Source organism: Setaria viridis, chromosome 6 (genome assembly GCF_005286985.2).
Source record: "Setaria viridis chromosome 6, Setaria_viridis_v4.0, whole genome shotgun sequence".
NCBI classification, from domain to species: domain Eukaryota; kingdom Viridiplantae; phylum Streptophyta; class Magnoliopsida; order Poales; family Poaceae; genus Setaria; species Setaria viridis.
Genome location: NC_048268.2, coordinates 4,917,192 through 4,943,216, shown reverse-complemented (window position 1 = coordinate 4,943,216; position 26,025 = coordinate 4,917,192). Strand labels below are relative to the sequence as shown.

Sequence of the window (26,025 nt, the reverse complement as noted above, 5' to 3'; positions counted from 1 at the left end):
TTTTCAGAACCAAGGAAGAAATTAAGTCATCTTCTAATGTCAAATAAGGAATTATCTCCTAAAGAATTGCCTTCTAGCAATGACATCCTAATAATGTAGGTCTCGCAGGACAAAATAAAAATGTGGTTTAATAAACTTCTTATATAATATATACTAAACCAAAACTTTAAGTAGATAAACTGATAGATTATCATCAATTATTAATTAATGCTAAAGAAAATAATAATTTCCCCTAAACCATCCTCCTAACTGACGAGCGGGCCCCGCTTGCAGTCTCATGAACACCCAGACGGCCCCGGAAAGAAACCCTTCTCTCTCACCAGCCCTAACCGGCTAACCCCCCTCCTCCCTCGCTTTTCCACTCACCGCCGCCGAACAGGCCCGCCCGCCCCCTCTCCGTCGTAGCGAGACGCGCCGCCCGCATCCGGAATCCTCGAGCCCTACTCGTCGTCGCCGGCCTCTCCCTACAGCGCGAAGCAGGGATCCATCCGGGCTGTATTGGGCTTCTCCCGCCGTTCCCTCTCTGGTAAGCCTCAGTATTTTACGTCTTGCTAGCACGAGGAATCGAATCCAAACAATTAGGGTTTAGCTGAACCCCCCATGCCTATTTCCTACGAGATCTGATGATTTTACGCGGATTAGTTTGCGATTGGTTTGTCTCGTCTCGTTGAGCAAACGACGGAGGGAAGTGGGGAGGGGAGGAGGCGGCCTTTGCGCCCTTGCTAATTTGGGTGCTAATTTTGTTGCCTTGTTTGCTATTTTTTCAGGGGGTCAGCTAAGCCGGCAGCCGCGAGAGTCCTCAAGCCGCCGCCATGGTGATTCCTCTGTTGCGCACGCAGATCGTTCGTCTCTGGTCCTGGTGTCTCTTACGTGCCCTTATCGATGGTTCCTCGTTTTCTTTTCTTTTGCAGTTGTTCTTCTCCTACTTCAAGGAGCTCGTGGGGAAGGAGGTGACGGTGGAACTCAAGAACGACCTGGCGATTCGCGGGACGCTCCACTCGGTTGACCAGTACCTCAACATCAAGCTCGAGAACACTCGAGTTGTTGACCAGGACAAGTATCCTCACATGGTATGGCCCTGCTTCTGTGTCTAATTGGTACTATGTCAGTACAGGTTCTTGCGCTTCAGCCTAGTGTTATCAGTTAAAGAGTTTGGGTCTTGTTTGGTTTGATGTGGATTGCCACGGATTAAGAGGGATTGGCAGGGAATTGAGCATATTCCTTTCCATTCCGTGCCAATCTTTGCCAACCCCTGTGCAACCGAACAAGGAGTGGGAACTGGGGGACTGCAGGAAAGGCCAAAGCAGTAGCAGTTACTTCCACTTTTCCAGCATCTTGGGTAATGTTGTAGAACCTTCCTATGCTGTTCAAATAAATGCCAGAAGGGACATGTTGCTGGTAATCTAGCATTTTGTGGCAACATTACACTAATTGCATAGTTGTGCTCTTGACTTTATCAGGCTTACCTTCAAGACTGACGGTTCAGAACTTAATGCTTGGGTAATTTGATGGTATCCTGTGTCCACACGTACGGAACAACACTGCAAAATTGTCCATGGAATAATATCTAACTGACTGCTGTATTGGGTATAGGACCTTCATATTTCTAGTTGAGAATTTTTGTGGCAACCATAGTCTAATTGCATTGCCGTGCTGTTGACTTGTAGAATGCTTACCTTGGTATTGACTGTTACTCCCTCCATCACAAAATACAAGGCGTAATTTAAGATTCAAACTTACCAACAATTAATCTTGTATAATGAAAACTGTCTTACAAAAATAATATCATTAATTTTATATTTAAAAGTACTGTAATATGGCTATAATTTCGTTACTATAAATATTATATTATGGGAGATATTAAGAGTCAAATGTTAGTTTTGGAGACTGTACCAAGTTTGACCACGCCTTATATTTTGGGATGGAGGGAGTAGATCTCAGTGCTTGGGTAATTTGATGGTGTTCAGTGTCCACGAATTTACCATGGAGAATTCGTTCTAATTGACTTTTGCATTGTGTACAAGACCTTCACATATTCAGTCTCATATGTTCAGTGATTTAGTCTTAATGAGCCCTTCTAGCATATGCCTGACTGTTTTTGCGATGAACTTTGTATCATAATTTTACATAACTCATTTATATATATATAAATGTTCTGTTCCTAAATCATGGTCCAGAAATTGCATAAGTGAAATAAATATGATGGATCCAATTGCATTGCCTCTATTTAATATACGACGAAATCAGTAGAACGATGTTTAGATAGATAGATGGAAGGTTGTCAGGGCATCCAAACCACCTGGTGATTCGCAGGGCGCTCCACTCAGCTGACAGTACGGTAGTACCTCAACATCAAACTTGAGAACACTCGAGTTGTTGACCAGGGCAAATATCCCCATATGGTATGCCCTGCTGATGTGTCTAGTTGATACTATGTCAGTACTTAGTACAGGTTCATGCCTTTCAGCTTGATTTTATCGGTTAGAGTTTGTAGTCTACTCGATTGCTGCTCTTTCCTTGGTTGGTTATGCCATCCAATATCGACTTAAGGGGAATTGGGAACTGCAGGCAAAGGCCATAGCAGTAGCAGTTTCTTACACTTTTCCAGCATCTTCGGTAGTGTGGTGGAAGGTTCCTATGTTGTACAAATAAAGGGTAGAAGGGATGTTTTGATGTTAATTTAGCATTCTTGTGGCAACCTTACACTAATTGCATAGTTGTGCACATGACTTTACAGACTTACCTTAAAGGTTGACTGTGCATGACTTAGGGTGCGTTTGGTTTGGAGACAACGTGGGATGAGACGATCCCGTCCCTGTTTTTAGGGATCCAACAGTCACGTTTCGTGTTTGGTTGAGAGGGATGGAATCATCCCAATTTTTTGTTTAGTACGAGGGATCGAAAGGGATGGTATGGATGCTCATTTCACACCGTTAGGCACAATATTGTATGGGACCCACCTGTCGGTTGTGGGACTCCCACATGTCATTCTCATTTTTACTTCTTCCCCACACGGCTTTATCTCTTCTTCTGTCGGTCAAGCTCCCGCGCCTCCCTGCCGCCCAAGCTCGCCCCCTCCGCCCTCCGGTGGCCGCCACCTAAACTCACCCCCTCCGCCATCCGGTGGTCGCCTCCCCGCCACCCAAGCTCGCCCCCTCCGCCCTTCGGTGGCCGCCTCCCGTGCCGCCCAAGCTCGCCCCCTCCGCCCTTCGGTGGCCGCCTCCCGTGCCGCCCAAGCTCGCCCCCTCTGCCCTCTGGTGGCCGCCACCCAAGCTCGCCCCCTCCGCTCTCTTGTGGCCGCCACCCATGCTCGCCCTCGCGGTGGCCGCGTAGCTCCAACTCTCCAGCTCGCACGTGCCGGCCGTGGGGGAGCTGGCCCGCGGCCGCCGCGGAGCTTCGGTGGTTGTGGAGCTCAGGCTCGCCTTCGCTGGTGGCTCGCCCGAGCTCCGCCGGTGGCCGCCGGTCTACGATGGGGAGCTCTGCCGGTCTTGTCCGACGCATACCGGCGGACGGCGGCAGACGACATGTGACGGGGGCGAAGTGGGATGCCCCCGTCCGCTCGTTTTGGTGGGACGGGGGCATCCCGCATCTGGAGGGTATATTCCCTCGTAGATATGTCCCCGTCCCACCTGTTTCCAAACCAAACGCGGGACGAAGTGGGATCGTCCCGTCCCATCCCACTTCGTCCCTGGAACCAAACGCACGCTTAGTGCTTGGGTAATTTGATGGTTTGCAGGTTCCAGACATACAGAACAACACCACAAATTTGTCCATGGAAGAATTCATATCTATTTAACTGTTGTACTGCGTACAAGACCATCATATTTCTAATCTAGCATTCTTGTGGCAGCCTTAGTCTAATAGCATAGCTTTGCTGTTGACTTGTAGAAGACTTACCTTTATTGACCGTCAGAACTCTGCTTGGGTAATATAGTGGTGTTCAGTGTCCATGCATTTAATGCATACATAACATCAACACGAATCCATGGAAGAATTCATATATAGTTAACTTTTGCATTGTGTACAGGACCTTCATATCCTCATATGTAGAATGATTTAGTCTAGCATGTGTCTACTTGTTTTGCATTGTAAATTTACGAAACTCTGTTAGTTTGTATATAAAGGTTCTGTTCCTAAACTATAGTCCAAAAGTTGCAGAATTGAAAATATGTATGATAGATCCAATGGCAATGCCTGTACTCGTATAATCATATATACGATGAATTCAGTTCTGTTGAATGTTGTTAAGATAGATAGAAGGAAGATTGTGGGGGCATGCTAGCTGTGTCGGTGACTCATCTATTTCTGGTTGTCTAAACTTCTGAATTCATCCTCTAAGGCTATCCACTTGATTCTGAATGTAATGATCAATGAACCCTTCGCCAATGGACATGCAAACAAGTTAATATGTTCTCGCAATGTTTGCTAATGCTTGCACATGAGATTCTAAAACCTTTTAATTCCCCTGTAAGATATAGATAGAACAGTCACCAGTACAAGATATAGACTATACCTTTCTATTCTTCGTGGTAATACAAGTAATATTAAGGTATCAAAAAAAAGAAAAAAGGTTGATACGTTTGACTTTTCCTTTTCTCATGTGAGTAGATCGATCTGATCAATTTGTGCTGATCTAGCATTGTTGTGGTAGCCTTGCACTAGTAGTTACAAGCTCTTCACTCTGTAGCAGTCTGACCTTGAAATTTTACTGTTGGAACTCAGTACATGGGTAAGGGATGGTGTCCACATTCAGACATACATAATAGCGCCATAAATGCAGCACATGGAAGAAAATGGAGCATTCATGTTCACTGGACTTATCTTGTGTAAAAACTCACATCCTGTCGAGTAACTTAGTGATGAAGTCTTATGCATATACATGTAAGTTATATTAATAATGTTCCCTTCATGTAGTTGCATGTGTGAAATGAATATGAGATGCAGTGGTTTGACTCCTTTACATCATGATAGTTCAGGTCTTATTAGTGTGACCCTGCATTTGAATTTTGTCAGCCATTTAATTGCAATGCAAGCTACTGATAAAACTGCATATTGTTATATGAGAACCATGCTCATGTGGGTTGCTGCTCAATCAGCTTGTGGTTGCTAAACTAACACTGTGAAGTTGATATATGTCCTGGCTTTTCTTTTTGGCATGCAAACTCATGGGTCTGTTATGTTGGATCTATCAGTTGGCACTGTTATAGGAACGTAGGGTGTGTTGGCTTGTGGAATGCAGAACTCAACTCAGTTTTATCTCTGCAGATGGGTGTATATTGGGAACTGTATTCTTTTGTTGTATACTTGTAGTATACTGTATTGCTGAGGTGTGCCTTTCATCTATAGAATATGCCTGAAGTATTTCCAAAGCTAAGCAACACTAAGATATTCCTATCCTATACCATGTTCTGCAGGTAGCATACAACTTATTGTCTGTTGAATATAATTCTTGTGGTGACCTGTTTGGTGTGCCCCTTGCGATTGATCAACCAATCTCTTGGAAACATCTAGTAGTAGAAAGTAGTACTGGAAATTATTGATGCTGATCATGCTGTTAAGGTTGTTCGTTTTCCTTCTGGCAGCTATCGGTGCGGAACTGCTTCATCAGGGGCTCGGTGGTGCGGTACGTGTTGCTCCCGCAGGACGGCGTGGACATCGACATCCTCCACGACGCAACCAGGAGGGAGGCGCGCGGAGGCTGATCATCGACACGCTCCCCCACAACCGCCCCCTCATCTGCTTCTCCCCCGACAGGAGCCCTGATCCGACCTGCGAAACATGTAATCCATCCTGGTGTTATTAGGACACATGCTGACTGGCCGTCTCCCCGGTACTTTGCGGTGACAGACATTCCAGGTCGGGTGACCTGCGTGTTCCTTGTGGGTTGCTATCAATGATGCTGTTTGACCGAACCGGCCCCCCCACTGGATTAGCTGTGATGTTTCGCCCATGTTTTTCTATCTCAATGGCATGCGTTGTTGATTGACTGGACCGGTCGGTGATCGGTGGTGCTGGGTGATTGATTAGCCCAGGGGATTAAAGCGACGCCACTGGTGGAAGGTGAGTGGGTTTAGAAATTAGAAGATGTTGCTTTGCGCTTGCTAATCAAAGCTGTTTAGAGGTTGGTTTGTGCTTGTTAATCAGGCTTTGCTCGAAGAACTTGTTGGATCGGCTGGTTAGCTTTGCGAATCTTGGGTGCCAGGCTACTCCCGGCAACATTGTTTGGCCCTTGACCCTTGAGATTGCCGGCGGCCGGCCGGACAAAGGCCGCGCCTTGCGGCGAAAACCACCGGATAGCTCCAAGTCTCGAGCGGCGCTACCGTCCGTCCTCACGTGCACGCCCGGCTGGTGCTGCAGGATACAAATATGATATGATATCGCACGAATTATAGTTAAGTACTCCACCAGCAGCAACTAACAACGGTGTCTTGTACTCTAATCCTGCATTTTTATGCGTCATCATGCGCTGATGCATCCCTGAGACTGTCCGAGAGGGATTAACAACTGGAATGCGTAGTGCCGATGCTTTTGTGTGCATCGAGAGAACTGCACAGGTTGAGTACTTGAGACTTGACTTGAGACCTGCGCCATCCGTACCATCAGTCCACCACTACGGTCCACGGAGGATCTGAAGTGGGAGGGAAAAAAAAAGGGTTGAAAAAGCTTAACCTGTTTGGCGCGTTCTGTGGTGATGCAGAATCCATTTTATTGGAAAAAGCTGATAAGGTGCTGAAGAATATATTTTGCTTGTTCTGACTTCTGAGGAAGAATCTTCACTTTTGGCAGCTTAGGGCCTATTTGGAACGAAGGATTAGAAAATATAGGAATGGGAAGAAAGGTAGGAATGGAATGTGAGTGTGGTAGCAAAATAGAGGATAGGAAAAACATAGAAAATTGATAGAAATGGATGTTTGGAACGCAGGAACTTATATCACAGGAATTAGAAAATATCCACGTAATAAAGTGGAAGAAAAAAGGGGTGAAAAAGCATAAGGTCCTGTTTGGCGCATTCTGTGATGATGCAGAATCCATTTTATTGGAAAAGCTGGAAAACTGGTGAAGAATATATTTTGTTTGTTCTGACTTCTAAGGCAGAACCTTCACTTTTTTGGCAGCTATTGTGGAGAGGCAGATAAATAAGCTTTGCCAAACAGGATCTTCTGGATTGATTCTCAGTTCCATATGAATGGATTGGTATTCTCTGATAGGTGAAGGAATTTCACAAGATGGAAACAGGTTTCTTCTCAATTCTAGAGGGATTCCGTAAGAATCTAAACATTCGTTGTGACCACATTTTGAGCGTGTTTGATAGGATTCTAGAGCGATTCTAGTCATTTTAATCTAGCAAACCATCCTAAATGATCTGATTTTGGTTCGCTTCTACGGGAATCGATTCCCTCAGCATCGAGCGAAACACTGTGGCCGCGGAATCGTCCGCCTCGTCGCTCGGGAAAAAATCCCGCCGATTCTGCGGGATCAATTACCAATTTTCCTTTGAAGTTCACACGTATTTACACGAAAACTGTCATCATATAAATACCCGGATAGGGTTCGCTCACACCCTAGGGATGAGCGGCTCCTCCATTCCGCCGCCCGGGGACGAGCAGCTCCTCCATTCCGCCGCTTTCACCCCCTTGAGCCCGCTCCTCGCCGTTGCCCCTTGAGGCCCGTGCGCCGGCGCACCGCCAGGGCCCTTGGCCGACGCGGCCTCGGCCTCCTGACACCGCCTGGCCTTGTGGCCGGTGTAGCCTCGGCCTCCGCCGCCTGACGCCACCTCGGCCCTTGCCGGATGACAATGACATGGGTGTTTTGCGAGATTCCATTGCTGCGGCTTTGGTAGCATGATTGCTCATGTAGTTGCTTTTGTTATTTTCGACATATGAGGAGGGAGTATAATAGGCTCTAGTAATGACTATTGATGCCTTCATTAAAAATTAATGAACCTGTAATGTCAAGCATTAATGTAGTTATTGCATTCTCTGCTTTTTTAGCAACTAAACAAGGTATTATCACCCTCAGGGGCATACAAGTCACGACACACTCAGCACAGATAATCTTCTAATATAGAATCAGGTTGTCAAACACTCTGCTTCTCTTTCCAGCAGATTTTGTGAACAACAGCTTTTCAGAGCCTAGATTTTCAGAAAATCGCTACTCGAAAAAGCTGAAACAAATAGGGCCTTTGTCTCTAGCTCACCAGCCACCACCACCACCGGAACGCCTTGGTTTTTAGAACTCCGCTCGGTCCCTCAACCTTTTCAATTTCCTTGCAGCCATGTAATTTTCATCTGGATTCATACCTCAATCCATGTTCTTTCATATAATTACTCTATTTGAATGGATACTTTTTCACATTAATTACTCCAGTACGTATCTTAGTATATACTATAATCCTACATTATGGTCATTCACCTCGAGATGTGGAAGTAGTTCCTTAGAAAAAAAAATTGAGCATGTCTGGGTCACTGCCAGGAATTATCTATCTCATCTTTCTTGCAATATGAACCTCGTCTACAGTGCACGCAAGATTTGCTAAAGGTAAGAGAACGTGAGACTCTGAGACACGATGGGTAGGTAAATGTTTGAGAAGTCTTCGGATCCTATGGAGAAAATAAACAAATACGTAACAAATTCAAGTAAAATGATGGAGTCCGTACCATGGCGGGGCTTTATCGCTCGACTCGAAGCGCCGCGGTGCCCCGAGCTGATGTGGGCGGAGGGAACATCTGGTGCGTCGATCCAAGGTGACATGATAGGCTTCCAACACAGCCACCCACACATTGTCTCCCCAGCGGGCCCCATTTTACACACCTTTTTATTTGAATGAAAGAAGAAAATTATTCCTTTTCTTTTACAAAACACAATAAGGGCACGAATGTTCACATGACACCTAAATACACGCACACAACCTTCCGACTAAAAATAACGCAGATTAAGTAAGCACCCATATCAAATCGAGAATTCAAATCCGAGTGGGCAGATTGCATCATAAGAAACACTACCAGCAGAGGAGTTTGTAAAAAAAATGTACTCTGGTTGATTTCATGGGTGATTGTCTCGGATTCGTCTCGGATTCTCATTTAAATGCATAAACTCTATTGGGAACTCATCTCATGTTTTCAAATAGGTTCAAATTAGTTTAAATCAGCCTTCGTCTATCTGTAATTAACTGTGTAAGTTTATAGTATGTGGATCTTAATTAGAACTCCACACAAGTTAGGAGCCACCGGTGAAATTGCTGGAAAAACATGAGTGTCGTTTGACTCACTATAGCGGGAATTGTTTGTCACTCGCTTCTCAGTTCTCATAGTAGGTATAATTTTTTTTTACCTTTCTAAATACATAACTTTTGATATACATCTAAATATATAAAGTCAAAAGAATTGTAATTTAGGACGGAGTGAGTACTCATCAAATTTCTTCTTTTTTTCTTTCTATGAATCGGTACTTGCCACATTTCGAAACATATACTCGCGAGATCATAGACATGCATGAAAAAAGAGAACATTAAAGTGAATAATTGACATTTACCTGTCTACTTATTTTATGTTCTTGACACGTGGGCCAAGGACTACTACTTAACTCCGTGTTCACCAATTCAATGGTTGGTTACCCGTACCATCCTCCAATTAATTATGTAAGCTGTGATTGGATCCAAGACCGAATAAAATAAGAATAAACTCATCACTCTCTCATATTGTAAGCAGGTAAAGACGAAAACTATTCTCCTGTAGAGCATTAATCAGTTCGTAATTTGTACACTGCGCTCCATTCACTCACAAATAGTGAACAGTTTTTATGTGTAGCACGGCCATGTCCCGTATAGTAATTATAAAATATTTAATCACCTAACTACGGCAAGTTACTTCTATATTACAATGGCTAAATTAATACTACACCCATTCTTAAATATGTGATGATTGAACTTTGGCTCTCCTAAACGTCATATATTACCAGAGACTCACTTTTTTCTGAAATAATGACTCATAATAAAAAAATTGTTTATGAACAACTATTAAACATTAACATAATATAGTGGTTTTTTAAATGGTACAATTTGAGAGATTCATCGGTAAGATTTATTATACATTGCTTGGCTTGTCAAGATTGATACTTTGGAGCGAACTGAGCGTAGCTTGTAGTGGAACCTGCTCACCAGGGTTTGAGTCCTCGACTCGGTACGGGTGTTTTCATTTTTATAGATTTATTTCAGAATTTAACCGGCGCTATTCTTTCAGTGGTAGGCGACGTGCCCGTCGACAGCGAGGTGCTAATGATGACTTCCTCAATCTCAAGGAGGCGCAAGTGGTGATTTCATCAATCTCTAGGATTTGCCAGCTCGATCGTTCGAATGTGCTTGTAGGGGTAGAGTTGCGTACGTGAATTTGCAGGGACGAGAGCGTATACGGGAGTGATTCGGAAAAAAAAAGATTGACACTTCGGAACTGCAGTCAAGCGTGGGATCCACACACCGCCCCGATAGGATCTCGTGTGCATGTGACGTGGCAGTACTGTCAGCCGTCCAATCAGTCATAGTGCTACGTTCACGCGTCTTGCAAACCAAAGGCAACGTGTACTATGGTTGAAGTGATGCGAATGGGGAGACAGGTCCGACTCAACTGTTTCCTAGGTAGACTGATTAGCATGCTGGGGTGTTTGGATCTTTAGTCCAGACTAAAATTTATATCACATCGAATACTTGGAGTCTAATTAGGAGGACTAAATATGAACTAATTATAAAACTAATTACACAGATGGAGGCTAATTCACGAGACGAATCTATTAAGTCTAATTAATCCATCATTAGCACATGTTTACTGTAGCATCACATTGTCAAATCATGGACTAATTAGGCTTAATAGATTCGTCTCGCAAATTAGTCTCCATCTGTACAATTGGTTTTGTAATTAGTCTATATTTAACACTCCTAATTAGTATCTAAACTTCGATGTGACAGAAATTTTAGGAGGGACTAAGGAAACAAACACCTCCTCAGAGTGCATTTTTGCAAATTGTTTTTTATATTGTAAAGAAAATGGTAATGTGAAACAAGCTAGAGCCTACAGTAAATGCACAAGGGTGGACGCTTCATTTGCATATTTTTCCCATGTCTACTCTCTCCTTCCACTTTTTGAGTTTTAAACTTGGGCTTATTCGCTGCAAAAATATATTACAGCAGGGAGTTCTTGTGAATTCAAATCTAACGCCAGTTACATTGGTCCGTATAAGCCTTGTTATTGGAAAGAGACTAGTATTCTCTTACGAGACAATCACTCATAAGATTATGAGGTGGACTATACCACATCACTATTAGTATTAGATTATTCTTTTCTTTTAAAGGTGTGGTATAACTATTCCAAGTGTACCGGGGCATTTTCCATGTACAGTACTGACTGCTCCATCACCAAGAACTTGAGCTGACACCAACAATTGGGACCCCCAAGCATGGGTCCGCATTGTCAGTGAGAGATATATAGTTTCCTAAGCACGGGTACCTGCTGGCACCTAAGCCTAGAAGAGGAGGCTTGCTGGTCAAGCGGGGCACACCAGACACGCACACGTGCCACCGCTAGTGGACCTGACATTTTGATTTGACCGATGAAAAGCGAAAAGATATCTTCTAAGCAAAACTACCAAAGACTTCATTTTCTAACAACACCTAAGAAACAGAATTAGAAACTGAGTGGTGTGTGTTGCCTTGTTTCACAATTTATACTAAAGCCCTTCAAAAGTTGATATTTGGCTTCTAAGGAAGTACAACTAGATTTTGAAGCAATAAAAAACTCAACCTTGTTTCATATGCGAAACATTTTCTTTTTTTTTTGTCTTGGATTTCATATATAATCCTAAGCTGCAGCTAAGGGGGTGTTTGGATACCCCATGCTAAAGTTTAGCACATGTCAATCGGATGTTTGGATACTAATTAGGAGTATTAAACATATGCTAATTACAAAACTAATTGCACAGATGGAGTCTAATTCATGAGACGAATCTATTAAGCCTAATTAGTCCATGATTTCATAATGTAGCGCTACAGTAACCATTTGCTAATGATGGATTAATTAGGCTTAATAGATTCGTCTCACGAAATAGCATAGGGGTTCTGCAATTAGTTTTATAATTAGATCATGTTTAGTCCTCCTAATTAGCATCCGAACATCCGATGTGACACTGTTAAAGTTTAGCACCTAGTATCAAACACCCCCTAACTTTATTGATTATAATACTATTGGTCCTCTCAATTCCAAGTTTAGCTGTAGCTAACTTTGTTAGAGCTCACATGTATTATAATGTATGGTTTAGCAAGTGGGCACTACATGGTGTCCTAGGTAGCACACGTCTGGAGTGAAGCAACTGTCTTTCTTGCAACCACAAAACAAACCCAAAGGGTTAAGTGGAAGCTGCTCTCACCACTAGCTACTGCCTATAGACTATCAGCTGGTACATCCTTCTTCTTTTTTAAATCACTACCAGTACACTTTAACTATGCATTAAGGCCCACTAAATCTAGTCATAGCATGTGAATCACTCCTGATCCCTATGACATCATCATGTGCTCCTACATCTGGTAAACAGGGTTCATGTCTTTACACATAACTTCTACTCCCTTTGTTTTTGCCTCCTTTCTAAAGTATTAGTTGTAAGAAGATATACCAATGAAAGTACATTGCAAGGAAAAAAAAAGTATACAAGACAAAATTTCCCAAGAAAAATAAGATCTGCACTATGACCCATAAATAGGCAAAATAGCACATACTCCCTCCATTTTTATTTATAAAGCGCACACGCATATCAAGATTCAAACTTTGCAATCTTTGACCAATAACTTGACTATTAATTTTTTATTTAATGTAAATGGTTGGATTCATAATCAAATATACTTTACAATGATTATAAGTTTATAACCATAAATAATATAATATAATATAAATAAATGGTCAAAGTGTTATTTGGAAGACCGTGCCAAGTCATACCATACCTTATAAACATAATATAACCATAGCACCACGGTATTCAGAACCAACATTTCCACAAATAAAGTTATGATAAAACTAAAATTGTCCAAAACAAAACATATTTTAATGTCTACCTCTATCTTGTATGAACAATAAAATTACAAACACTACATAATACATAGAAATGTATTAATATCTGAGTAAAGAACCTATAGTCCTTTTTGTCCTCATTGTTCAAACGACCATGCTTGAATCAGTTTATGTTTTTTTTTGAAGAAAGGGGTTTTACAGCTCGAGGGTGTCACTAGCTAATAAAGGAAGAAACTTTTAGTTCATGTTCGGGGCGTTTGCGTCCACTGACTTATTTTTAGCACGTGTCACATCGAATATTTAAATACTAATTAGGAGTATTAAACGTAGACTATTTAGAAAACCCATTACATAAGTGGAAGCTAAACAGCGAGACGAATCTATTAAGCCTAATTAATCCATCATTAGCAAATGTTTACTGTAGCAGCATATTGTCAAATCATGGACTAATTAGGCTTAATAGATTCGTCTCGCCGTTTAACCTCCACTTATGTAATGGGTTTTGTAAATAGTCTACGTTTAATACTCCTAATTAGTATCTAAACATTCGATGTGATGGGTGCTAAAAATAAGTCAGTGGAAGCAAATGGGGAGTGTGAAGCTGTGAAGTTTGTGATGCTATGTGGACCTATCTCTAGAAAGTTCACCTAAAGGTCGCAAAACTATTCATATATGATAGCAAAGCGTCATGAAAAACAAAGCAACAATAATAAATTTATACGTGCACGCAACCTACTAAATCTCCATTAGATGTTTACACTAGGTTCCAAGAAAACCAATCAAATATAATTGCAAAGAACTCACTTTACATCCACAAAACATGTAAACATCTACATGATGTCGTGGCGAATACCTTGTATGTAAATTTATAAAATATCTATTACTAGGTGGCCTATATTAGCAAGCTCTCATGATGATTATATTTAATTTGTTGTCAAAACATTCTACATATTGAAAAATAGTTTAAAAACGATTATTTGCAAAAAAATATCTCATTGTCACCTATTTTTTTTCCAAATAAACATGTGCAACGATCTCACACCAACCTAACATTATCTAATGTCTGATTGAAATATATAAATCACTATCCATGGTACCATATATTGATATAGACAATTCCTAATCTTTATCATGCAATGTGATTTGCAAAAAAAAAATCTTTATCATGCAAAGAGATGTGATGAGATGACAAACTAACCCTTTTATCAGCCCAGACAGACTGGATCAGTTAGTGGATTAAAGGGCCAATGTGGTGGTCGTTGCAGTTTTGTAGACAGAGGCCAGGCCAGAACAAAGAACCGGAAAAAAACCCCAAAAAGATCCCAAATAAAGCCCGGTCTGTTTGTAACCAGGAGAGGGAGAGCACCCAGGGGGAAGTGGGCCCCACAGATAAATAGCGACCAACCGCTCCTAAAAATAAAGCGTGGCGAGGCGAGCGAAACTCGCGTCTCTCCCCCGCGTCCCTTCCCTCCCCCACGCCCCGCCGTCCCCTCGCCGTCGCCGCCGCCGCCGCCGTCGAGCGCCGGTAGCGGGATGACGCAGAGCATGAGCAGCCGCGGTGGGAGCGGCCGCGGGTACGGAATCCACCACAACCACTACAGCGCGCTGTGCTGCCTCTCCGCCGCGCCGCCGCTGCCGGGGGACGCCACGCCGACGCTGCCGCTGGCGCCGGACCCCGCCGTGGCCGCCGCCGCGGCTTCGGGGGCGGCGGTGGCGGTCGAGGGGGTGCTGCACAAGTGGACCAACTACGGCCGCGGGTGGCGGGAGCGCTGGTTCTCCCTCCGCGACGGCGTCCTGTCCTACTCCAAGATTCGGGCCGACGCGGGCGCAGGCGCCGCGGAGGGGGACGGGGAGGTCAGGCTGATCGGCTCCAGGATCGGCGGCGCGCGCCGCACCGAGAAGCCCGCCGGCGTCGTAAGCCTCAAGGTCCGTGCTCGCCCTCTCCCCCTCTCGTCCGGTTCTTGTGATCCGGGCCTTCCGGTGGGGCGGATTCCGTTTCTCGATTTCGTCCTCTCTTTTCTCAACAGTTTCCTCCGCACATTTGTGAGTGCTCGTTCGGTGAATGCAATTCATGGCTAACTTTAACCTTTCACCGCGATTACTCCCGTTGAATTTGTGCGCTTTCTTCTTCTTCCCGTGTTGTGATTTCTGAATATGTTCATGGGGAATTCATCTCGTTGCCTTCATGGGGAATCGAGTTCTGCCTCATGATGATGGAATGGTAGGTGGGAGACATCGTCACATTGCTGGATCGAAATGACGTGACCTCTCTTTTCTATTTTCCTTTTGCCAGGATACTCGCATTCATTCCATTCCATCCTTCTCCTTGTCTGTGCATTGCCGTGACAAATCATTCAATCCTGTCCATTTTGTTGCTCAGATCATCATCTCCTCTAATCCATTCAATGGTGCTAGCATTAACAGGCTGGGTTAATTAATCAACTGATTAACCACCTGATTAGTGGTCCTAAGACCGTTTCTTGTCTAAATTTAGCAGAATCTAGTAGTTTAGCTATAAACGAACAAATGGCCTCCTTTTTATCGCCTGATACTAGTATTTCCAAAAGGGCCGTACCCTTCTCTGTCACGCGGTCAGGCACATCTTTGCACGTAAAGCCCTGATCCTTTGGCAGATTTTGTCTAAATTCCAAACCTTGTTGTCATTTCTGAAAAGGATGGGGACTCTGTTGCCATTCTATTGATCAAGATCGATTAGGACAACCAAGTTTATCAGTTAGTCGCTGTCTTATTACTGTGCACACTTTTTTAACCCAAAAAACGCTGTATGATAGGATTCATCCATATGGATGTGTACGTGATCTATGCTATGTGATAAGCTGAATTATTTAATGTGATTACAGGATAGGATATGCTCTGAGGATACTTTTGGAATTTGCATTATTGATTTGTACTGCTCCAGGGGTTGCTTTTCCACAAGGCTTTTACTAGCTGTTGAACTCCCAGTGTTAGTACTATCACTGGGTCTTTTCATGGCCTTTGCCCATGGGTCCCAAGAATTAAAGCATGTACAGTCCATCCAAGTGGCCACATAGAGAGAGGGAGCCTAGGAGAGGGAATAAAACGGAGGGCCTGTGGTCTATGTCAGATTGAATCATGGGGGTCTGTGGATCTGCAACAACAGCATAGGTTGTTTGATTGAGGTAGGTTTTAGTTTGGCTCTGTTTTCTTGGTTTCTTGAGATCCTTCTTTGCCCCCTTATTTTCTATTGGTAGATTTCATTTTTGTTGCCTTTCCCCTGACCCTTCAGTTGAAATTGAAGGGACGAACTCATTTGGATGAAATTTTTGGGGAATATCATTCCAGGTTCTTAAATCTCTCTTTTTTTGAACAGATTCCAGTATGTTTTTTCGTCTTTTCCTCTTTTTTTGGGGCCTTACTTGTTAATATTATGGATATTAATCTGTGTATGCGTATGCTTTTCATATGCCGGTGGATAATGTTGCACATGGAAAGTCCTAGACATTTTCATGTGCAAGGCTACCCAGTTTCAAATATATGGCAGCTAATGAGTTACTATGTTTCTAGGTGTCAGCATTTCGAGAGAGTAAGTCTGACGATAGGAGATTCTACATATTTTCCCCCACAAAGACGCTTCACTTGAAGACGGATTCGAAAGATGATCGTGTTGCCTGGATTGAAGCATTGATCCTGGCAAGAAGTGTTTATTCTCTCGGGTCACTCAGTGGGAGAGTAACTTTCGTGCAGTGCGATGTTTCGATTTCTACTGCAAGGCTTCGAGATCGAATGCATCAGGAGGATCTGAACGAGAATCTTATACAGGAATGTGAACAGATTGTACTTTCTGAGTTCTCAAGCTACCGGAAGCAACTGAAGCGACGTTATGAGGATTACTTAAGCTTGTTCGGGTCCTGCAGACACCATTTTGAGGTAAGAGCAGGTGCATACGTTCTTTGTATGTGTTCATGACTTTGTATAAAAGTGACAAGTAGCAGGAACCAACTTAATGCCTGAAAGTAAAAATACAGTTTTTATGTTGTGGGTTGTTAAATTCCTGCAAATGAGTAGATCTCATGTTGAAATAGTTACGCAATTTTGCAAAGGTTACTCCTTGAATGGTTACTCTCTTTTTCCTGCAGGAATTTTACATAGTGTATTACACACATATTTGTGCAGGAAGGTAAAGATGGAAGTATAGCACAGGAGGCGTTGACAAGGAATGACTTTTCTAGTTCTCGGCACGGAAATTTTAGCGGTATGATTTTAGCACATACTGGTGCCTGTCTTTCAATCTTCTCATGTTTTTGTTTCAAGTATCCTGAGTAATTTTGAACTCCAACCATTATTTCCTAAGAATTAGCATTTTGTTAATGATACAATGGTTGTTCTTTCCCAGAATATAGCACAACGGAATCTGATGAGTTTGAAAAGAACGACGGAGGTGAATTGATCTGTGAAGAAGAATCTACATTCTTTGATTCTGTAGACTACTTCATAGAATCAGGCAACAGATCTTCAACCATGCTAAGTGATCAGGAAGTTGTGGATACCCAAACACAAGATTCTAGTGACAGGTTACCACAAATTAGACGAAGGACTAGACTACCAGAGCCTACTGAGAAAGAGAAAGGGATCAGCCTGTGGTCCATTATTAAAGATAGTGTTGGAAAGGATTTGACACGAGTTTGCCTTCCAGTCTACTTCAATGAACCTCTCTCATCCCTTCAAAAGTGCTTTGAAGATTTGGAATATTCATACCTCTTGGATCAGGCCTATCAATACGGAAAAATGGTAAGATCACTTTCATTTCTTTGGTATTGCATGTCTAGGACATTCATCTGTTTCCCTTTACTTAGGACATTCATCTGTTTCCCTTTACTTGCTCAGTACCGCATCACAGTTCAAATCAACAAATCCAATCTGCAAATGTGATTGTGAGGAATGCTAAAACTAGATGTGTTATATCTGCCCGAACCCATAAAAAATTTTCTGCCTGGTATATCATATAAGTCTTCTTGATGCATCATACTCTTCCAAAAGTGAAAGGTGTTTTCACAGTATTATAGTTTGATACATGTTAGTTTTGTTCAGTTATGATGTATCAATAATTCAGTATCACTTGTGAGTTTGGGAAATGCTGCAGTTCTGTGTATCAATATATGTCATGCTTCTAATATTGTGTATGTTACTATCTTATAAGGATCTTGCTCATTTATATCTTATATATTTGAAATCTAGGGGAACAGCCTCATGAGAATTCTCAAAGTAGCTGCTTTTGCGGTCTCTGGCTATGCTTCATCTGTTGCAAGACCTTGCAAACCATTCAATCCATTGTTAGGAGAGACGTACGAAGCTGATTACCCTGATAGAGGAGTTCGGTTTTTTGCAGAAAAGGTTAGTTAAGGACTCTTTGTTCTTCTTATTCAACAAGGTGTCTCGGTCTCTGAGGGAAGGAATAGTGAGAAACTTTTTTCATAGTTACAAAGAAAGTGATGTTTTTATCACCTTTTTTTTTCTTTATGTTCATATCATGGAAAGCTGATATATGCATATCCAAAGTCATGTGATTTCTAATAAAAGCTACTGTTTACCTTGTATTGATCATCCATCTTATTATGTGATACTTTGCACTGGAGGCTTTTAATTTCATCACGTTGCTGTTCAACATTTCCACCAATAGGTTAGTCATCATCCAATGCTGATTGCCTGCCACTGTGAAGGCAAGGGTTGGAAATTCTGGGGCGACAGCAATCTCAAATCCAAGTTTTGGGGGCAGTCAATTCAAGTTGAACCAGTTGGCATTTTGACTGTAGAATTTGACGATGGTGAAATCTTCCAATGGAACAAGGTGTGTAGCACAACTAGGGACGCCAAAATCTTTTATTGATGTTATATATTTATTCCCATAACTAAATTCTGTTTTCACATACTAATGTCTTTTCAGGTTACAACAACTATTCACAACCTCATTCTAGGGAAGTTGTACTGCAGCCACCATGGAACCATGCACATAAAAGGGAATCGTCAGTATTCATGTAAACTTAAATTCAAAGAGCCATCACTTCTTGACCGGAATCCTCACCTAGTATGTTTCACTTAACTCCTTTCTTCTGTACTGTTAAGTGTTAACTCAAGTATTACTACTGTTAACTGGAACCCACATGTTTTCCTCTTCAGTACATTGCCTTATGAGTTATGACCAATATGTGGTTCACTGATTACCATTTTTGTACTTTTGGCATTTACATAAAAAGAGTCTGGATGATTGCCATGTTCAACATCTGCCAAAGAAACTGAGGGAAATACACACTTGTGTTTTTAGGTTTCAATTTTTTTATACCTTTAACAAAAGGCATAGTTGTGAAGAAGAATCTCTAGTGTGACTGTAGAAACTTCTGTTTTTATTGCAAGAATTCAAACTCCTTGTCTGAGGTCTCAATATCAGTTGTTGGAGTTGGCATCCATTTGACTTTATGTTAAGAACATGGCATCAATCTTCTCAAGTGGTTTGTTCTTTTGCTGGTTGTACATTTTCTGGGGTTTTGGCCATTGCACAGAAGTAAATTTCGTTATGTACTTAGGTTACATAGACTTATATCCTCCTCTTTAATGTCTGACATAATTGCTTTTAGTATTATGTTTGTGTCTTTCATACACTCTGCATTTATGTTTATCTTTTGCATGCACTTTGTCCACAGGTACAAGGCTTTGTAGAGGATAATGGTGGGAACAGAGCTTCGTATTTAATCGGGAAGTGGGATGAAAGCATGTATTATAGTAATTCTGATACTTTCAAGGTGAGAAGCGCTGATCAACTGAAAGGTGCCTCACTATTGTGGGAAAAGAACAAACCTGCTCCTAATCCGACGCGATACAATCTGTCTTCATTCGCGATCACATTGAATGAGTTAACTCCAGGGCTGCAGGTATGGATATAAATGTGATTGTCATACAAGTGTCCCATAATTAAGTTTTTTGCCCTAATTGCTTGGCCATTCCTGGATATAGGAAAAACTTCCACCTACTGATTCACGGTTGAGACCAGATCAGCGCCACCTAGAGAATGGCGAATATGAGAAGGCGAATGCTGAGAAGTTGAGGTTGGAACGGCGTCAAAGAATGGTATCATACATGTCTCCTCTCGCTGTAAAATTTGGCACAGTTAGGGTCTTGCATAGTAAATTTCACAGAAGTCTGTCCAATTGCGTAAATCACTTGCCCTCCTGTTGCAGTCCACGAAACTTCAAGACAATGGATGGAAGCCCCAGTGGTTCGAGCAAGACAACGAGGATGGGACGTACCGCTACAAAGGCGGATACTGGGAAACAAGAGAGAAGGGACGCTGGGACGGTTGCCCTGACATATTCGGGGAATTTACTGAAACATGAGCAGCCTGTTCTTGCAGTAGCAGAGGTTCAAGCAGCCAGCACCCATCTGGACACGCCATTTATAAACGATGGGGCACTACCATCTTCGCTGTGGAGCACATCATCCTCTTGTTAAAGAAGAAGAGGGGAGCACTGCACGAGGAATAGAGCATCGGAGAAGGCGGCATTGTCATCATGAACTGAATGGTATCAGATATGGATGGCCATGGAGGCATTGCCAGCCTGTTAGTATAGTATAGACCCGATGCAAATAAGGATGTTGATCTTCATTCTTTGGTAACTTGTGTTGAACATGGATCTGTTGTTGTTGAGCAGGCTACCCGGCCTTCATTTCCTCATGGAAGAGATTTGCTTGCTCGGCTAGGCAAAATTCTGCCTGCCCATGTAATGTTTTTGCTAATTGCAGCCGGGACTGGAAAAAAGGAACCTTCTGTAGAGAGAGAGAAAAAAGGCAGAAAACTTACAGGAACCTGACATAGCTTAGCAAATAAATTCCTTTCATCCCGATCTGGTGAATTTCCCTTTGCATTCTTGATCAATTACATGCATCTTACGGTTGTGCAACTGACTCAATGTCATTTCCTGTGTCGTCTTAACAGTGGCAAATCAGACTCCTAAGTAATCACTACTAGATCCCAACATCTCAATTTCCTCTGGTTTTCCATGCTGACGCTCTTCTTGAGAATCTCTTAAACCATCATTCCTTGGAAGCAATATCATGGGTTATTGTCTTATTGAGCATATTTGGCATGGTTGCAATTACTCCCTCCATCCTACTAAATTGTAGGTCGTTTTGACTTTTCAAGTTTCATAGATGTTTAGGTGCATACAAACATATATGCATCTAGAAAATCCAAAACGACCTACGATTTGAAACGGAGGGATCCTACTAAATTGTAGGTCGTTTTGACTTTTCAAGTTTCATAGATGTTTAGGTGCATACAAACATATATGCATCTAGAAAATCCAAAACGACCTACGATTTGAAACGGAGGGAGTAGATGTTTTCAGATCTTATGTAGTTTAAGATAGAAACATTCAGACACATATGGTACAGCATGCACTCCTACGTGATATCCAACTCAAAAGGCAGGTCCTGAGCTGCGAGTGCAAGTTAGCTGGAACGCACTGGCCGGTCAGGTCTCCCACTGGTCTAGTCGCCGTGTTTCAGTCTTGTGCCCATTGGAAAAATTATCCCGACCAAAATGTGAACTCAATCGTCAAATTTCCTTGATCGACCGGCAGAGTCAAGCACAAACTTTAAAGCTTACGTACTAAAATGGTTTATAAAGTTGTGATATTTTGGATGTAATATCAGCGGTGTCTATAACATTATTATACTTCATCTTTTCCGAATTATTGGTTAAACTTATCTAACTTTAATAAATTTTATTAAAAAAATAACATCTACAGGGTGTTTGGTTCCACGGACTCCATATCACATCGAATGTTTAGATACTAATTAAGAGTATTAAACATAGACTAATTATAAAACCAATTGCACAGATGGAGGCTAATTCGCGAGATGAATCTATTAAGCCTAATTAGTCCATGATTTGACAATGTGATGCTAAGTAAATGTGTGCTAATCATAGATTAATTAGGCTTAATAGATTCGTCTCGCGAATTAGCCTCCATCAGTGCAATTGGTTTTATAATTAACCTATATTTAATATTCCTAATTAGTGCCTAAACATTCGATGTGAGAAGATTAAATTTTAGTCCCCTTAGTTTCATTATCCACCATGAAATATGGTAGAGTGTGGCCTATTGCGCAGGAAGTAGCGATGAGAGACAGGAGGTCTCTGCTTGAAACAGGGGTGACGGGGAGGCGCTGTGCTGTCGCACGGCGTCAACTGGGAGGCGAGAGGGAGAGAGGAGAGCTGGGCAACAATACCCTTTTCGATATTATTGCTTTATTAATCCCCTAGTACAATTGGGTTTATATATCACCTATAACAGGAAAATCCTAACTGATTACTCCTCGGCCAAACAAAAGCCTAAACCAACTCTATCTCTTTCTTATCCTAATCAAATTCTAACTGAGCTAGTCCCCCTGAGGCGCCTCGGGCTGCTGCATGCACCTCCTGTAGGGGATGCCGACCATAACATCTCTCCCCGCCTCGGCAAACAGCTTGTCCTCGAGTTGAAACTCCGGGTAGGACTCCTTGAATTGCGCCAGTGGTTTCCAAGTAGCCTGACTCTCATCCATGCCAGCCCACTGAACACGAACATCCCAAATGTCGTGCCGAACCCGAGCTTGGAGGACCTTTGCCGGCAAGGGGAGGAAATGGCCATTCTCCAATGCAGGAAGTGGAGGCGTCTGTACTGGCAGATCCCCATGGAACCGCTTGAGGAGGCCGACATGGAACACATCATGGATTTGGGCACCAGCAGGAAGGTGCAGCCGATAGGCAACCTCTCCAATGCACTCCACAATCTGGAATGGCCCTGCATATTGGGGCCCCAACTTGCCTTTCAGGCGATCAACCAAGGACAGGGCTTGGCGGTGAAGAAGGTGCAGCCATACCCAATCACCAACAACAAACTCCAACTCCCTGTGATGGTCATTGTAGTAGCGCTTGGAGTATTCCTGTACTTGCAGCAAGCGATCATGGACTTCAGCTATGAATATGTCGCGTTCCTGCAGCAATTCCTCCACCGCGGGTAGCGCTGCTGTACCTGGCGAATACGGTACCATGACCAGAGGTGGTCGACCGTACACCACATGAAACGGGGATGTCCGAAGGGCTGAATGGAATGACGTGCTGTAACAGTATTCTGCCCAAGGCAGCCAAGCAACCCACGCTTGAGGATGATCACCGGTGATGCACCGAAGATACATAGCAATCGTCTTGTTGACCACCTCGGACTGCCTATCGGTTTGTGGATGAAATGCCATGCTCATCTTCAATTTCACACCGGCCAATCTGAACAATTCTTCCGCATAGCACTTGTGAAAATAGGATCACGATCACTAACGATGGACTCCGGAAACCATGCAGCCGGACAATCTCCTCAAAAAATGCCTTGGCCACCTAGGCAGCAGTATATGGGTGGCTTAGGGTGATGAAATGCGCATATTTGGAGAATCTGTCCACAACAGTAAGGATGACAGACTTCCCGTGCACCTTGGGCAGCCCCTCGACGAAATCCATGGCAATATCATCCCAAACACGCGAGGGGACCTTTAGTGGCTGCAATAGCCCTGCTGGCTGTAATATTTCTATCTTGTTTCGTTGACAAGTGGAGCAGGACCGAACAAACTCCCGGACCAAGCGGCGGTCATGGGGAATATGGAAATCAGTGCGCAGCCGCTGGAGAGTCTTCTGAACCCCTTCATGACCATGCGGGCATGCTCGGACCCATTAGGAAGAAAGATGCGGCCACCATACAGAACCAATCCATCCTGTACACTCCAAGGATCACCTAGCCGGCCAACAAGTATGTCCTCGCAGGCTGTATGCAACTCCTCTAATTTTTCGGTATCGTACTTGATGTCAGCCAATAATTAAAAGGACAGATCAAAAATCACCTGTACCGCTGTTTCTGGGGCATCCCGGTGGGACAATGCATCAACCACCGTGTTCAGACGGCCTGGGCGGTACTCGATGGCAAAATCATAACCAAACAGTTTGTTGATCCATTGGTGCTGAGGGATAGTAGAGAGGCGCTGGTCCAACATGTATTTGAGGCTGTAATGGTCGGTGCAGATGGTGAAGCGGCGGTCCCAAAGATAAGGCCTCCAATGTTGGCACACAGCTTGGACCAACCCAATCAATTCTCGCTCATATGCTGCAATTTTCAAGTGAAGAGCAGCAAACGGCCAGCTGAAAAATGCAATAGGCCCGGTCCCCTGTGCAAAACAGCACCAAACCCAGACCCTGAAGCATCACAATCCACCAGGAACTCCTTGTCAAATGCAGGCAGTTGCAAAATAGGAGATGTGGACAACGCCTTCTTCAATGCGGACATGACTGTTTCGGCCTCATTTGACCATAGAAAACCCTCCTTGGGCAGCAGCTTAGTCAATGGCTTGGCAATGATCCCAAAATCTTTGATGAATTTGCGATAATATCCCACGAGGCCGAGGAACCCGCGGAGGCCACGAGCCGACCGTGGGGTCGGCCAAGTCGTTACGGCTGCCACCTTGTCCGCATCCATGGCCACACCGTCCCCCGAGATGACATGGCCAAGGTAGGTGACGGACGTAGCTCCAAATGAACACTTTGAGCGCTTTGCAAATAGGAAGTTGGCGCGGAGCGCGGCGAGGACGGCACGAACATGTTGCAAATGCTCCACCCAAGTATTACTGTAGATTAAGATGTCGTGAAAGAACACAAGAACAAAGTGGCGAAGAAACGGCCGAAGCACCTCATTCATGAGACTTTGGAAGGTCGCTGGTGCGTTGGTCAAACTGAACAGCATCACCAAGAATGCAAAGTGACCATGGTGTGTACGGAACATCGTCTTCTCAATGTCGTCCGATGGACACGGACTTGATGATAGCCCGAACGGAGGTCCAGCTTGGTGAAGAAACGGGCACCTCGTAGCTCATACAGTAACTCATCCACCACCGGAATAGGAAACTTGTCCTTGACAGTCACTGAATTAATTGTCCGATAATCCACACAAAAACGCCAAGTGGCATTGGGCTTCTTCACAAGCAAAACAGGCGCTAAAAATGCTGAGGTGCTCGGGCGGATAATGCCCTGTTCCAACATCGTCTGACATTGCTTCTCTAACTCATCCTTCTGAAGCTGTGGGTATCTGCAAGGCCGGACTGCCACCGGAGCTATGCTAGGCAACAAGTGGATATGATGATCATAGGCGCGTGTCGAAGGCAGTCCCGACGGTTCATTAAACACGTTGCCAAATTCCAGCAACAGGCGATCCATCAAATCAGCACCAACGCCACTGACAGCACGCACCGCGGGCTCCTGAATGTCATCCCGAGCAAATCCAATTCCTTTCCAAAACACCCGATGGTCACCACGCCAGAAAGACATACATAGATTATCAAAGTCCCACAAGATCGGGCCCAAAGTGCGGAGATATTCCACTCCCAAAATCACATCAAAGGAGCCCAATGGAATGGCGTAGTAGCTGATGAAGAAGGCTTCCATGCCGATGGTGACAGGAACGTCCTAGGCGCGACCTTCACAGGCAATCTTGTCGCCGTTAGCCATGCCAACGCACAGACCCGTATGTACGAATGGGCATGCCCAGGTGACAAGCGACGGCACTGTTGACAAAGTTGTGGGTGGCGCCGGAGTCGAGAAGGGCGCGCAAGACCGTGCCCTTGTACTCGATGTGGAGCTGCATCGTATCCTCGGTCCAGATGCCCATGAATGCATGGAGGGAGATGATCGGCGTGGCGTCATCTGTGTCCTAATCAGGGAACTCCGTCCCTCCCTCATCGTTGTAGTCTGCGACCTCTATGTAGAAGAGGCGCGCAGTTATAGCAGAGGCCCTACTTGCGGCATTCTAGGAGCTCGGCTGGGGACAACCGATGGAATGGGCGCGGTGAGGCAGAGGCGTCCTACAGCAGAGGAGACAACGCTGCTGGTGTAGATGTCAGGGCAGTGCTGCGCGAAGCCGCTGGGGCGGGA

At 43.7% G+C, this 26,025-nt stretch overlaps 2 protein-coding genes across 3 annotated transcripts; both read left to right on the top strand.

Annotated features, from left to right (window-relative positions):
- The first annotated feature begins 314 nt into the window (after positions 1-314).
- LOC117859918 (sm-like protein LSM2) lies at positions 315-5,912 on the top strand. Its single transcript, XM_034743115.2, has 4 exons — positions 315-526; positions 768-815; positions 912-1,070; positions 5,583-5,912. Exons 2-4 carry the CDS (start codon positions 813-815, stop codon positions 5,700-5,702), a joined length of 282 nt encoding a protein of 93 aa, XP_034599006.1. The 5' UTR covers positions 315-526; positions 768-812; the 3' UTR covers positions 5,703-5,912.
- Positions 5,913-14,495: 8,583 nt separating this feature from the next.
- LOC117861027 (oxysterol-binding protein-related protein 2A) lies at positions 14,496-20,929 on the top strand. 2 transcript variants are annotated; one of them, XM_072294448.1, is made up of 11 exons: positions 16,139-16,207; positions 16,315-16,370; positions 16,593-16,955; positions 17,202-17,280; positions 17,422-17,816; positions 18,264-18,419; positions 18,706-18,873; positions 18,970-19,110; positions 19,724-19,951; positions 20,034-20,147; positions 20,258-20,929. In XM_072294448.1, exons 3-11 carry the CDS (start codon positions 16,812-16,814, stop codon positions 20,411-20,413), a joined length of 1,581 nt encoding a protein of 526 aa, XP_072150549.1. In that variant the 5' UTR covers positions 16,139-16,207; positions 16,315-16,370; positions 16,593-16,811; the 3' UTR covers positions 20,414-20,929. The 2 variants fall into 2 exon arrangements, with proteins under 2 accessions (XP_034600375.1, XP_072150549.1); XM_034744484.2 differs by lacking the exons at positions 16,139-16,207; positions 16,315-16,370 and adding an exon at positions 14,496-14,972.
- Positions 20,930-26,025: the final 5,096 nt, after the last annotated feature.

What these genes read in the sequence shown, in the direction of transcription:
- LOC117859918 (XM_034743115.2), top strand. An exon ending in AGGACAAGTATCCTCACATG is followed by an intron (nt 1,071 to 5,582) that starts GTATGGCCCTGC and finishes TCCTTCTGGCAG; the next exon opens with CTATCGGTGCGGAACTGCTT.
- LOC117861027 (XM_034744484.2), top strand. Translation starts at nt 14,580, where the DNA reads ATGACGCAGAGCATGAGCAGCCGCGGTGGGAGCGGCCGCGGGTACGGA. An exon ending in TCGGCACGGAAATTTTAGCG is followed by an intron (nt 17,281 to 17,421) that starts GTATGATTTTAG and finishes GTTCTTTCCCAG; the next exon opens with AATATAGCACAACGGAATCT. An exon ending in TGGAACGGCGTCAAAGAATG is followed by an intron (nt 20,148 to 20,257) that starts GTATCATACATG and finishes CTCCTGTTGCAG; the next exon opens with TCCACGAAACTTCAAGACAA.